The sequence below is a fragment of the Schistocerca piceifrons genome, chromosome 4 (assembly GCF_021461385.2).
Source record: "Schistocerca piceifrons isolate TAMUIC-IGC-003096 chromosome 4, iqSchPice1.1, whole genome shotgun sequence".
NCBI lineage: Eukaryota > Metazoa > Arthropoda > Insecta > Orthoptera > Acrididae > Schistocerca > Schistocerca piceifrons.
This window is the reverse complement of record NC_060141.1, coordinates 271,107,717-271,120,421: the sequence shown is the minus strand read 5'-3', so window position 1 is coordinate 271,120,421 and position 12,705 is coordinate 271,107,717. Positions and strand designations below refer to the sequence as shown.

General features: G+C 42.0%; 1 protein-coding gene across 1 annotated transcript in view; it reads left to right on the top strand.

Annotated features, from left to right (window-relative positions):
* LOC124795788 (sodium channel protein Nach-like) overlaps window positions 1-12,705 on the top strand; it is a 136,986-nt gene that overhangs the window by 27,028 nt on the left and 97,253 nt on the right. The window contains exon 3 of the mRNA XM_047259869.1: window positions 1,431-1,576. Coding sequence (XP_047115825.1) covers window positions 1,431-1,576 — 146 coding nt within the window. The remainder of the gene's footprint in view (window positions 1-1,430; window positions 1,577-12,705) is intronic.

Genomic DNA, 12,705 nt, shown 5'->3' with positions numbered 1-12,705 from the left:
GTTATAAATTACTCAGTAATTTGCACATGTTGCAAATTTTTTTATTTAATGTCTTTTAATGTGAAATTCGTATAAATCGTATCAGCGTCTCAGCTGATTCGTCTCGACTGCTCTTTCATTTGCCGTATCGTACTTTGTCCTATTAATTTGCGTTTTCGTGCATTCAACGCAGACGTGGATAAACCATTGTCTTAAAGCCGTGCACTGGAACGAGGTAAAGCCTCGTCACGTCACGTAATCGCCAGCCGCTTGAAACTGACGGGTCCATGTGGAGCGATCTGCTGCTGACCACTCGCACGCCGCCGACTGCCCCCGGCGGTGTCACCGGCTGTCGTGCGCGCGCCCTTTAAGCGCGACCCGCGATCAAACTTCTCTCTCCAAATGACAGCAAACGACTGTCGTGTCACACTGTGGTGCCACTAAGAAAGACCTCAGATCATCAACTTCAGCTCTTTCATACTCAGTCGCAGAATATCGCCGTTGCATCTTGTTAAACAACGCTCACACCAAAATAATTGCCACACAGCTCAATCATACAATGCCCCTCATCACAATGTGTATTCGTCCCACAAGCACGATCTGGCTACCGGACTTTAGTAATATTACACCACTATCCATCACAAAATCAAAGTTGTTGCTGCACTAGAACAAAAAACAACCCAGAATTACCAATTCATTCAGAAAGGTCGTCATCGGAATCCGAATGACTGACGTCTAGAAAACCATCGTGGCCCACAGCCATCAGCATAAACGGTAGTCAAGTCGAAATGCAAGATGCCTGGATCAGTGTCGGCCGTGGTGGCCGAGCGGTTCTAGGCGCTTCAGTCCGGAACCGCGCTGCTGCTACGGTCTCAGGTTCGAATCCTGCCTCGGGTTAGGGGACTGATGACCTCAGCTGTTAAGTCCCATAGTGCTTAGAGCCATTTGAACGTGAATCAGTCAATGCTGGAGCAAACTTCCTTGCGGCATCAACATCTAAAACTCCGTGGGAGCGACCACCCGATTTTTCATCTATTCCGACAACACTGGTGCATACTGAATCGGATCAGAATTGGCTGGGACAGACGTGGAGTATTGCTGCACCAACGTGAATGAAAGTCCTACCCTGAATATGACTGCAGTGAAGATCTGCAAACAGTAGGTCACATGACGTTTGAATGTTCTTTCAGAGCATTCAAAGCAACAGTGGAAGTCCTTCACAATTTGTCTGCAGAAGCTTCTGACTGGATTTCCAATTTGGACTTGGAGTCATTAACCCTTTACGAACTTCAGATTGTGTATATCGGTAACAGAAATGTTTATATTTGTTGTAAATAGTTGTCTATACTTCTCTTCCATCATATGTTAAATAAATAAGTACACTGTAGCCGTAGGTGACGAAATCATAAAGTTGCCGAACATGCAGAACATTTTCGGCAGTATTATTGCAGGTGATGCCTCCACTAGAAAAGATGCTTGGTTTGTGCATATGGCAAGGTATATTCCAAAACTGCACTTCAATATTCTCGCTACAACGTACCGAGGGAGGCTTCTGCTACAGCTTCAATTCGCTCACTTCGGAGGCATCTAGGCATTGGTAAGTACTTTTCTGTTCTAATAGCAATTTCATATTACATTTTCACTACAGTTTAATTATCTCAAGTACAAACAGCAGCTGGCATTGTCAAAGAAATATTACATATCTTCCAGAGAAAAGTCTAGTATTTAACTGAAAAATATGCATTGAGGAAAAAATCGAAGCACTAAGAGGTAGTACTGCGACATAAACAAAAGTTGGTAGGCGTGTTTCTGTATTTGAAGATGATGTCTATTCAAATTTCGCGCCAGTCGCATACGTGTAGCACTAGTGGGGCCGCTATGATGATGTAAATCAGGTTTGCTTCAGTTACCTTTGAGGTTGGTCGTGGTAAGGTGATGGCCGTGTGTTGGTTACAAGGAGGCAAGTTGAGGGCCTGCAACCAACCTATCTGCTTGCTAGACACACTGGACCTACACCTGCAGTTATAGTCTGTGGTGCGATTTCATAGGACAGCAGGAGTACTCTCGTGTCTATTCCACACACGCTGATTCCAAATTTTTACTTCAGTCTGGTGTTTCATCCTTTTGTGTTGTCATTCATGAATATTCTAGGGTGTGTTTTGCAACAGGATAACGCTCGCTCACATACCGCTATTGTAGCCCAACATGCTCTACAGAGTGTCGATATGTTAGCTTGCCCTATTTGATCGCCAGATATCTCTCTAATAGAGCACATATGGAACACCATCGGACAATAACTCCAGCGTCATCCACAAACAGCGCGAACGGTCCCTGTATTTACCGACCAAGTGTAACACAAACTGACATCAGGCACCTGTACAACACAAAGCATGCAAGTTTGCATTCAACGATCTGGCGGGTATACCGGTTATTTCTGCACAAGATTTTCACATTTGCGCCAACGATTTTGCCGCAATAGTAACATCCATTCACGTCGGATCACCGGTTAAGAGCTGTCGGGGTTGGCTAGCACTTGGATGGGTCACCGTCCAGTCTGCCGAACGCTGTTGGCAAGCGGGGTGCACTCACCCCTTGTGAGCCCACTTGAGCAACCACTTGACTGAGAAGTAGCGGTGCCGGTCTCGATAACTGACTACGGCCGGGAGAGCGGTGTGCTGACCACATGCCCTCCATATCCGCATCCAGTGACACCTAAGGGCTGAGGATGACACGGCGGCTGGTGAGTACCGTTGGGCCTTCAAGGCCCGTTCGGACGGTGCCAGTTCTTTTCCATATTTCCAATTTCGCTTTCATTAACCTGTTCTCTCCCAATGTTGATCATTTAAATACGTTATCTAGACAAATGTATTCGTGAAATTTGATGACTCTATATTACTTATTTTTTGGTGCTGCGATTTTTTTTCCGTCAATGTATTTCGGTAAGTGAAATTCTATGATTTACATTAAACTTAATTTCGAGCGTCTCCTTTCATCAATGTTCTATAAATTTTATTTGATAACTTTTTTAAAAATTTTTAACCACCTTCTACATTCTCTCTTAAAGGCCACAAACTCCTGATTTTATGTCTTAGTTACTACACCATCATGCATGCCCAAATATGCCACCAATACTCGCATTTACTTACAGATAACCATTTTTTTCTTTGATTCCTGATGTGAAATCCAGCAATTCATCAGTTCCTACTCTTCCTCTGTATATCATTCAATTATATTTGCCAGATCTTGTAAATACCGATCCATGCAAGCTTAAAGTGTTACCATTCCACCAGCAAACAATTGTTTTTACTTATGACTCTACGGCCTTTAAATTTTTGGCCGTCATCTGCTCTACAATTTGATTTGCTTGTTTTTCTTTTTCAGTTGTCGTTTTACAGCTGTCCTTCCAGATTGATAGAGTGTCGCCTGAACCCCTTTTTTAAACACTTATTGTTATCTTTTGTTCATATCTTGAATCTCGATACACTTTTTTCTCCAATTTAGGTCCCAGTGTATCCTTCAGTTTATTAATAACTTTTGTCCTGCTATGGATCCCACTTCACTCGATTCGAAAATAATTACTGAAACCTCCACTTCATTGCTAATTGACCTCATCCAATTTTCTAGTGATGTTTAATGCAAATTATTCCTTTGCTATTTAAGTTTATTTGATACCACGATTATTGTATGGACTGCAATACTCATTAGTTGACTAGCCATGATAACATGATTCTAAATTTCTACATTTGTTATTTGGATCTGGTATTCTCATTTTTCCGTTTCAGCCCTTACTTCTCGTTTCATTTTTGTCCGAATCCTTCCTCCTGTTACATATCAGTCTGTACCCGCACAGCATCAAACTTGAATTTGGATCGTGAACACTGTTCGTATTCTTTCTCTTGTCTAGTTTACAGTTCTTCATTGCCACCATGTTGTTTGCTTCACTAGTATGTAAGTAAAATAAGTTGCCTTTTTAATACCAGTGTCTTATCATGGCAGCCTTTTAACTACTAACTTGACGTGGTCACCGCATGCTGATTAACCGTACATGAGTCCGTCCTTTTATGGGAACGTCATGACTCACTTTACTGAAATCAATGTACATATAAACTGATCGTTCGTCAAACCATAGTTAATTGGACGGATTTGATGTTTGACGTTGAAGTAACATCTCATCAGTATTGGATTTTCTATCAGACTTCCGGTTCGTTACCTGCAACTCTGCTTGTGTATCCCTCACAAAATATTTCTCTGTCTCGTGCAGTGATTCCCATACACATTCAAATGTATCAAGAAGGTAGCTTTGGAATACTAATACTTCCCAGAACAGGAATACTAATACTACCCAGAACAGGAATACATGTGCACAGATATGCTCCCCCGCATTTATTCGAGCATACAGAGTCCCAACACAAGAAAGAAAAAAAAAATATTGATCAAAAATAAAAATTGTCTTCTGTAATGATGTACAGTCACATTTCCGCTTGGGAACCTGATAGAGACCAGTTAAGACAGTGGTCCAAGGTAGCATGCTGTGGACGCAGTAAAAAATACTCATTGAGAGTGGAAATTATATTTGATTATATGAAGACTCCATTTTTGTCTGAAGCTGTAAATTAAGCATCACTCAAGATTATACAGGAATGCTTTCAGAAAGGGGCATATTTGGTGCCTGTGTGTTTATTTTAGTGTGGAAAAGGACGTTACACGTTACGAAGCTGAAAAGCAATTTCATGGCGAAATGAAGTCTCAGCTGTCCTGTCAAAGATATGTACTATGAACCCAAAAGTATCCTAACCACCTGAATTGCGTTTCGCCTGATCTGAATGCGGCCCACATGTCGTAGCTGTCTTGCAGGTCCTCTAATTTGTTCGCAAGACAGTCGTTTGATAAAACGAAATGGATACGACAAGAGATCACTATCTTTAAGGTAATCAGTCCAGATGTAAGGCAACGCCACGATATTGGAAATATTAGGAAATGCCTCATTAGAGATGAGACAGTCCTTAACTCTTGTAAACTCAATATTATTACAGTAAATGACATTTCAAAATCACTACCACTTGCAGTAGAATTTGAGTTAATTAACTCCATCACATAATCAGTTAAAAGTAACGGGATTAACAGCGGCAAGCTCTCTATGGAAATTTCAAAATTAACATTATATCACCAGTAATTTCTCTCCACTCATGATTCAGCAATTATTTGTGCAGACGTTTAAATTTTAAACATGACAAACTTTTTTGTTCTGGATCTGTGTTGAAACTAAACACCTATAGCCATTGTAACTAAGCAAACCTTTCGTGCCTGACCGAGACAGACATAAAGACGTCGTGAAATATCGAAGTTTTAACCAGTATCAATTAACAAACCTGACCTTGAAAATTTTTGTGATCCGCCTGGAATCCTGTCAAGATCCTTATTTCCCTGTTCACTAGCCACGAAAAATGTTTAATATAATTCAAGCGTCAAAGATTCGAAAAAATGAAGTGCCGTGATGTAAAGTTTTGTGACGGGAACTCGAATCCAGCACGTAATTAGACTCTTAACTAAGTAAAATCAGATGTTAGATATCGAATTCTTTCAGCAGCAACGAGATATTTGAATTTGAAATGATGATGATGGTGATGTTTGGGTTGTGGGGAGCTCAACTGCGCGGTCATCAGCGCCCGTACAAAGTCCAAATTTTTTCACAGTCCAGTTTTTTTGCACAGTCCAGTCTAGCCACTATCACGAATGATAATGATGATGATATGATGAGGCCAACACAAACACCCAGTCCCCTGGCAGAGAAAATCCCCAACCCGGTTGGGAATCGAACCGGGGACCCCGTGATCCAGAGGCAGCAAGGCTAGCCACTAGACCACGAGCTGAGGACTATTTGAAACGGGGATACAATTTACTTGCCTGGCTGAGAATCGAATTCGGCCCTTATCGCCGGCCGGGGTGACCGAGCGGTTGTAGGCGCTTCAGTCTGGAACCGCGCGACCACTACGGTCCCAGGTTCGAATCCTGCCTCGGGCATGGATGTGTGTGATGTCCTTAGGTTAGTTAGATTTAAGTAGTTGTAAGTTCTAGGGGACTGATGACGTCAGATGTTGTCCCATAGTGCTCAGAGCCATTTGAACCTTATTGCCGTTGTTTTCCATCCACGAATGGTTTGCTCACGAGTAGCGGGATGTGTGTATGTTTGACCAGAAATAATAGCACCCACCTTTATTGTTGACGACATATGAAGAAATTTAAAAATGAACATTATTTATTGCCAGTAATTCCGTGTGCTAATGGTAGGGCTTAAAATGGACCAGGATTCGAACCCACATATGTGTCTTTCGTGGGGACCTAGAGGAATTTGTCATCCTGGGGAAAACAAAGGAATCATCGAACTATATCGTTCCGTGTGAGTAAGGTAACACGAATTTGAATCACAGACTACAGACCTGAACCAATTTTTCATAATCTCAAGTTCACATAAAATAAGAGCCCTGTGACTATAAATGATCATTGGCTCATTAAATATAGTAAAGTTTCTAGTGTAAGGAAGCTAACTGGCGATAGAGTTTCTGTTTGCCGCGACTTCGGCCTCTGCTATGGCCCAACCTAATCCGGCTATGCCCCCATTTGTTAGCGAAGGCATATGATGTTTATAATGCGGATTCTGAACTACGGTGCAAACTGATGTTCTTCACTTGTCATCATTAGAGGTGAAGGAGATCTCTTCGTGTGTGTTTTGAATACGTGATGGAAGCTGTACTCGAACTCAAAACTAAGAAACTACTTTTTATCCGCCAGACTACTGAATCCGACATTTGTTACCTCCATGTGTTCGTATAAAGTATGATGCCTTAGCTTACAAATTACACACGCTGAAAAAATTTAGTTCTAAATCTGCATCCACATCCATACTGCGCAAGCCACCTGACGGTGTGTAGCGGAGGGTACCTTGAGTATTTCTATCGGTTTTCCCTTCTATTCCAGTCTCGTATTGTTCGTGGAAAGAAAGATTGTGTGTATGCCTCTGTGTGGGCTTTAATCTCTCTAATTTTATCCGCATGGTCTCTTCGCGAGATATATGTATGAGGGAGCAATATACTACTTGACTCCTCAGTGAAGGTATGTTCTCGAAACTTGAGCAAAAGCCCGTACCGAGCTACTGAGCGTCTCTCTTGCACAGTCTTCCACTGGAGTTTATCTATCATCTCCATTACGCTTTCGCGATTACTAAATGATCCTGTAACGAAGCGCGCTGCTCTCCGTTGGATCTTCTCTATAAGCCCTATCTGGTACGGATCCTACACCGGTGAGCAGTACTCAAGCAGTGGGCAAAAAAGTGTACTGTAACCTACTTCCTTTGTTTTCGGACTGCATTTTCTTACGATTCTTCCAATGAATCTCAGTCTGGCATCTGCTTTACCGACGATTAATTTTATATGGTCATTCTATTTTAAATCACTCCTAATGCCTACTCCCAGATAATCTATGGAATTAACTGCTTCCAGTTGCTGACCTGCTGTATTGAAGCTAAATGATAAAGGATTTTTATTTCTGTGTATTCGCAGCACATTACACTTGTATACATTGAGATTCAATTGCCATTCCCTGCACCATAAGTCAATTCGTTGCAGATCCTCCTGCATTTCAGCACAATTTTCCACTGTTACAACCTCTCGATACACTACAGCATCATCCGCAAAAAGCCTCAGTGAACTTCCGATGTCATCCACAAGGTCATTTATGTATATTGTGAATAGCAACAGTCCTACGACTCTTCCCTTCGGCATACCTGAAATCACTCTTACTTCGGAAGACTTCTCTCCGTTGAGAATGACATGCTGCGTTCTGTTATCTAGGAACTCTTCAACCCAATCACACAATTGGTCTGATAGTCCATATGTCTTATTTTGTTCATTAAACCACTGTGGGGAGCTGTATCAAACGCCTTGCGGATGTCAAGAAACACGGCATCTACCCGGGAACCCGTGTCTATGGCCCTCTGAGTCTCGTGGTCTCGTGCATAAATAGTGATCGTCTTTTTCGAAACCCATGCTGATTCCTATAGAGTAGATTTCTACTCTCCAGAAAAGTCGTTATACTCGAACATAATGCGTGTTCTAAAATTCTACAACTGATCGACGTTAGAGATATAGGTCTATAGTTCTGCACATCCTTTCGACGTCCCTTCTTGAAAACGGGGATGACCTGTGCCCTTTTCCAATCTTTTGGAAAGCTACTCTCTTCTAGAGACATACGGTGCACCGCTGCAAGAAGGGGGGCAAGTTCCTCCACGTACTCTATGTAAAGTCGAACTGGTATCCCATCAGGTCCAGTGGCCTTTCCTCTTTTGAGCGATTTTAATTGTTTTTCTATCCCTCTGTCATCTATTTCGATATCTATCATTTTGTCATTTGTGCTACGATCTAAAGAAGGAACTGCAATGCAGTCTTGCAATTCTGTATTAACTGATTAACTATACAGGCTTCTGATCCGAAAATTATGATAGTCTCATACAAGAAGGATGTAAAGATGCTTTTAGCTATCATAACCTCGACTGGAAGACACTTTGAAATTGTCATTATTTCAAGAAATTTATTAGATCCAGAAATACCGTTCAAGAATGTGAAGTTACCAAATACTTCGATTATTACTGACATTATCGCTACTAACTTCTTCATTTTGCTGCTACTACATGCATGTTTGAAGAATACATTTAATATTCCTTGGTAATTTTTAAAAGCAGTGGCCTAAATACGGGGAAATATTTATTTCGCAGCAAATGGTTGCAGTGTTCTGCCCTAACTGGACTGTCCCTGTTCTCGTCATTACCACTACGAAATACAGGTTTTCGGGAGACAGAATAATCTTCCAACATGACCGTTCTCCCATCCATAGGGCGATCTGTGTAAAACTGGTTTCAAATGAACAGAGACGATGAGCTGTTGCACTGACCTCCCAAAGTGCTGACCTCAGTCCCACAGCGCACGTGTGGGCAGAGATGGAGAAAATCATCAGGTGTAGAAGACAATCACCGACAACCAAGACAGCGCCGTCCGAAGCAGTTCATCAGTTCATGATGTGTGGGAAGAGTGTGTGACAGAGTAAGAGATTCATTCGGAAACTTTGTTGGTTGGTTCAAATGGCTCTGAGCACTATGGGACTTAACATTTTAGGTCATCAGTCCCCTAGAACTTAGAACTACTTAAACCTAACTAACCTAAGGACACCACACACATCTATGCCTGAGGCAGGATTCGAACCTGCGACCGTAGCAGTCCCGCGGTTCCGGGCTGTAGCGCCTAGAACCGCACGGCCACCGCGGCCGGTCGGAAACTTGGTGCCCATATTCGCTGGTGGCTAAATCCAGTTGTAGAGGACGGAAACTGGATACAGTACTCAATTATTGTGTTGTTAAGGGGGGAGGGGGAGGGGCGGATTGTTTAAGACAAATGAATCTTTTGTTCTCCCTCAAAGAATAGGAAACTTCGATTGTCATATCCCTTTAAAAAAGGGAGGCTGTCTATTCCACTCCTTTCAGTCGTTCAGTAGCCTCTTGATTTTAAATTATTTTATGTAATTTGATCACAAAGACCGAGAGAAATATGAAACTGATTTTTTTGGTCACATGCCACATGACGTCAGTGCCAATGAAGGCATCAAAGAAATAATTTTTAGCTCTTTTACGTGGGGAAAAACATCATGTGGATTTGTGCTCTCTTTAATTGCATGCAGGCAGGACGCCAATTCCAACGAACGCGGAAAAGAGATATCATTTTCTTTTAACGCCAAGCATAAATCACAGTACATAAAGAGAAAATGTGCTGCGAGACCGGCGGTGTAGACGTGATGCTTTAAAATTACGCATATTTAATACCATTTGTTGTTCTCCCAAACTAATAGCTCTCACCAGCAATTAAGCTACGTGGAAGTGACAGGATTTGAAACCCTCACTACCAGATTAGAGACTGACCGCCTTAACCACTACGCCAGTCTAACAATCGCTCACGCTACGCTTACGAAATGTTACGACATATTCTGTAATGTCACACCTTTTCCTTGGAAAATAAGTGATAAACAAAGAGAAAGTGCCGCAGTAATTCTTCGAGGAAATTGCAGACAGTTCATCTGACTTTGAGTTTACGTGAACGGAGTTATGGAGAACGTTAGCTAACTGAATGTGACACAGTAAGTATTCTACTAGGTTTTATCAGATCTGCTTGTTTTGGAGATACCGTGTGTGGGAGAGAGTGAGAATTTAACAGCTGCTAACGCAAGTGCAATAAAAGTGTATCGCACGGTTCCGCACCGCAATAACTTTTGCAAAGCTATGTGTTTCGCACGTACGCTATGATGTCAATCCCAACGAGATACAGCTCCACGCCATCAGGAGGCACCACCTAACGTTGATTTCTGACTACTCACTCGCAGCCCCACTCCAAATACTCCAACAGGCCCTCCAGCTGCTAACAGTGAACAGAACACTTCTATGCTAAGTTAGATTAAGATAATTTATCCTAATGTTTTCTGTATGCATAACGTCTCATGATGAGTAAAACATGCTGGAAATACGTACAGTATGTTAAATTAAACATAAAATAAATAATTAAACTGCTTCTCTCTGCCGTAGTCTGTACTATAATAATGAGAGAATATTCTTCACGTTCTTGATTCCTCAGTAGATAAGTGCCATTAAAGCTACAGCCACAGGCTCAAATCACGCCGCAATAGTTTGTTCAAAGCGAGATTTTTCCGACCTCTTCTATCGTAAATGATAAAGACCGCAACGAATTTAAGCAACAGATTGCTGGCGAAATCTTTATATTTGTAGTGAAGTGCCGTGTAGGGCAAAAAGCAATTTTTCATAATCATCAGGTGACTTGTGCAGAATACCACATCTCACTGATTGTTATTTATTAATTCACAAGTGCTTCTCTGTCGCTTATTTTCACAATTTTCCGAGGCCTGAAGAGTGGTAACACTAGTCAATAGCAGTATAGAATATTCATTAAGCACTTCTCTCCAGAGCAACGGCAGAATACTCACTCAGAAAAGCTTATAAGAAGCTGGTTAATTTAGGTCTAAATCTGTGTTTGGTGTCATAATTTATGTGACATCCACTGTGACTGTGTTGGCTGGGGCGGGGGCGGGGGAAGTGGGGGGGGGGGGGAGTTGGCATTAACGATGGTGTGGTAGATGATAACTCTCATTTACCGCCTCAGTAATGGAGTGACAGTCCTGAGATAGAAATTCAGTCGTTGGCAGAAAAATGTGAGCATACATTATTTTCCAGCAATTAACTGGCATATATTGCGACTGTGTGATGTGTACGGAGAGGGTTTGTGAAGTTAATGTCATTCACGCAATGTTGCGCAGTTCTTTGACAGGTATAGATTTAAGTACGGCCTATAATCTCAGGTGATGGTAATCTGGCATTATGATTTAGCAGCAAATGGATAGCATGTGGATAGTCTCTGCAAATTCTGGAACCGTCTGCCCATCTGTACCGCCGCAGTGGAACTCGATAGTTCTCATGTGAATATTGTGGTAGCCAAAAGGTGTCATTAATATTAAAACGTTAAGGGCTAAATTAATAACAGTCTGTCCGCCCCGATAGCTGAGTGGTCAGCGTGATAGATTGCCGTCCTACGGGCCCGTGTTCGATTCCCGGATGAGTCGGGAATTTTCTCCGCTCAGGGACTGGGTGTTGTGTTGTCTTCACCATCATTTCATCCCCATCCGGCGCGCAGGTCGCCCAATGTGGCATCGAATTTAGTAAGACCTGCATCAGGCTACCGGACCTGCCCCGTAAGGGGCCTCCCGACCAATGACGCCAAAAGCTCATTCCTTTTCCAATAACATTCTGAGTAAGTGATGCATAGAATCTCACCACCACGCTCAGATTGGTGAAAGTCTTATTACTTCAGTTTCTCTCTGTCTTAAGCATAATGCACGTTGAGAAGCTCTTCAACAAAGGCGCTTTCCACTTTCACTGACACACCATCAGCATCATTTTAATTGGAAGAATTGATGATACGTGTCTTTATTTTAGTATTTATGGACTGAACGACAGTTTTACTCGAGGATGACTTATTCCACGCATTACTGTCAGTGTTTTGTGTTCCTTGTTCCACTTTCTAATAACAACTGATTCTCCTTTCACGTTAGCAGAAGCTGTAATCGAAGTTGCGCTCCACACGTTCGCTAGTTTGATTTTCAGTGGAATTTTGGGCCTGCATTTTTTGTCATTTCTTATGGTTTCCTACATAGCAACCTTTCTCGATTTGGAATTTCATGTTATTCGCAGCATTAAGTTTTGCAGTCGATGCTGCATTATTGTCTCTTTATTTGTGTGTCTGTCTTTGATGGACAGTACCATTGACATCGATCTCAAGAAAAATATTTTACAAGGTATTATTATAAAACAGGTGTGCCGCCTACTCATAACATTTACGCTGTAACTAAGGCAGATCTTCTCAAAAGGTGAAACATGTCTAGCTGAAATTTTTAGTTTCAGTACACTCAAGACAAAAAAACACAAGTAATTGTGACAGTTAATGATTCTTGTTGTTTAGCTTTCAGTCGGCACATCTGAGCATTATTAGTGACGCCGCTTTAGTCTGTATACCGAGTTACAGACAGGTGAATAAGGCTCATTGACATACGCTTTAATCATTTCGGCGCTCGGCCGCCAAGCGTTTGAGACACGAACTATCCTTACTCCCCAGACCGCTCAAG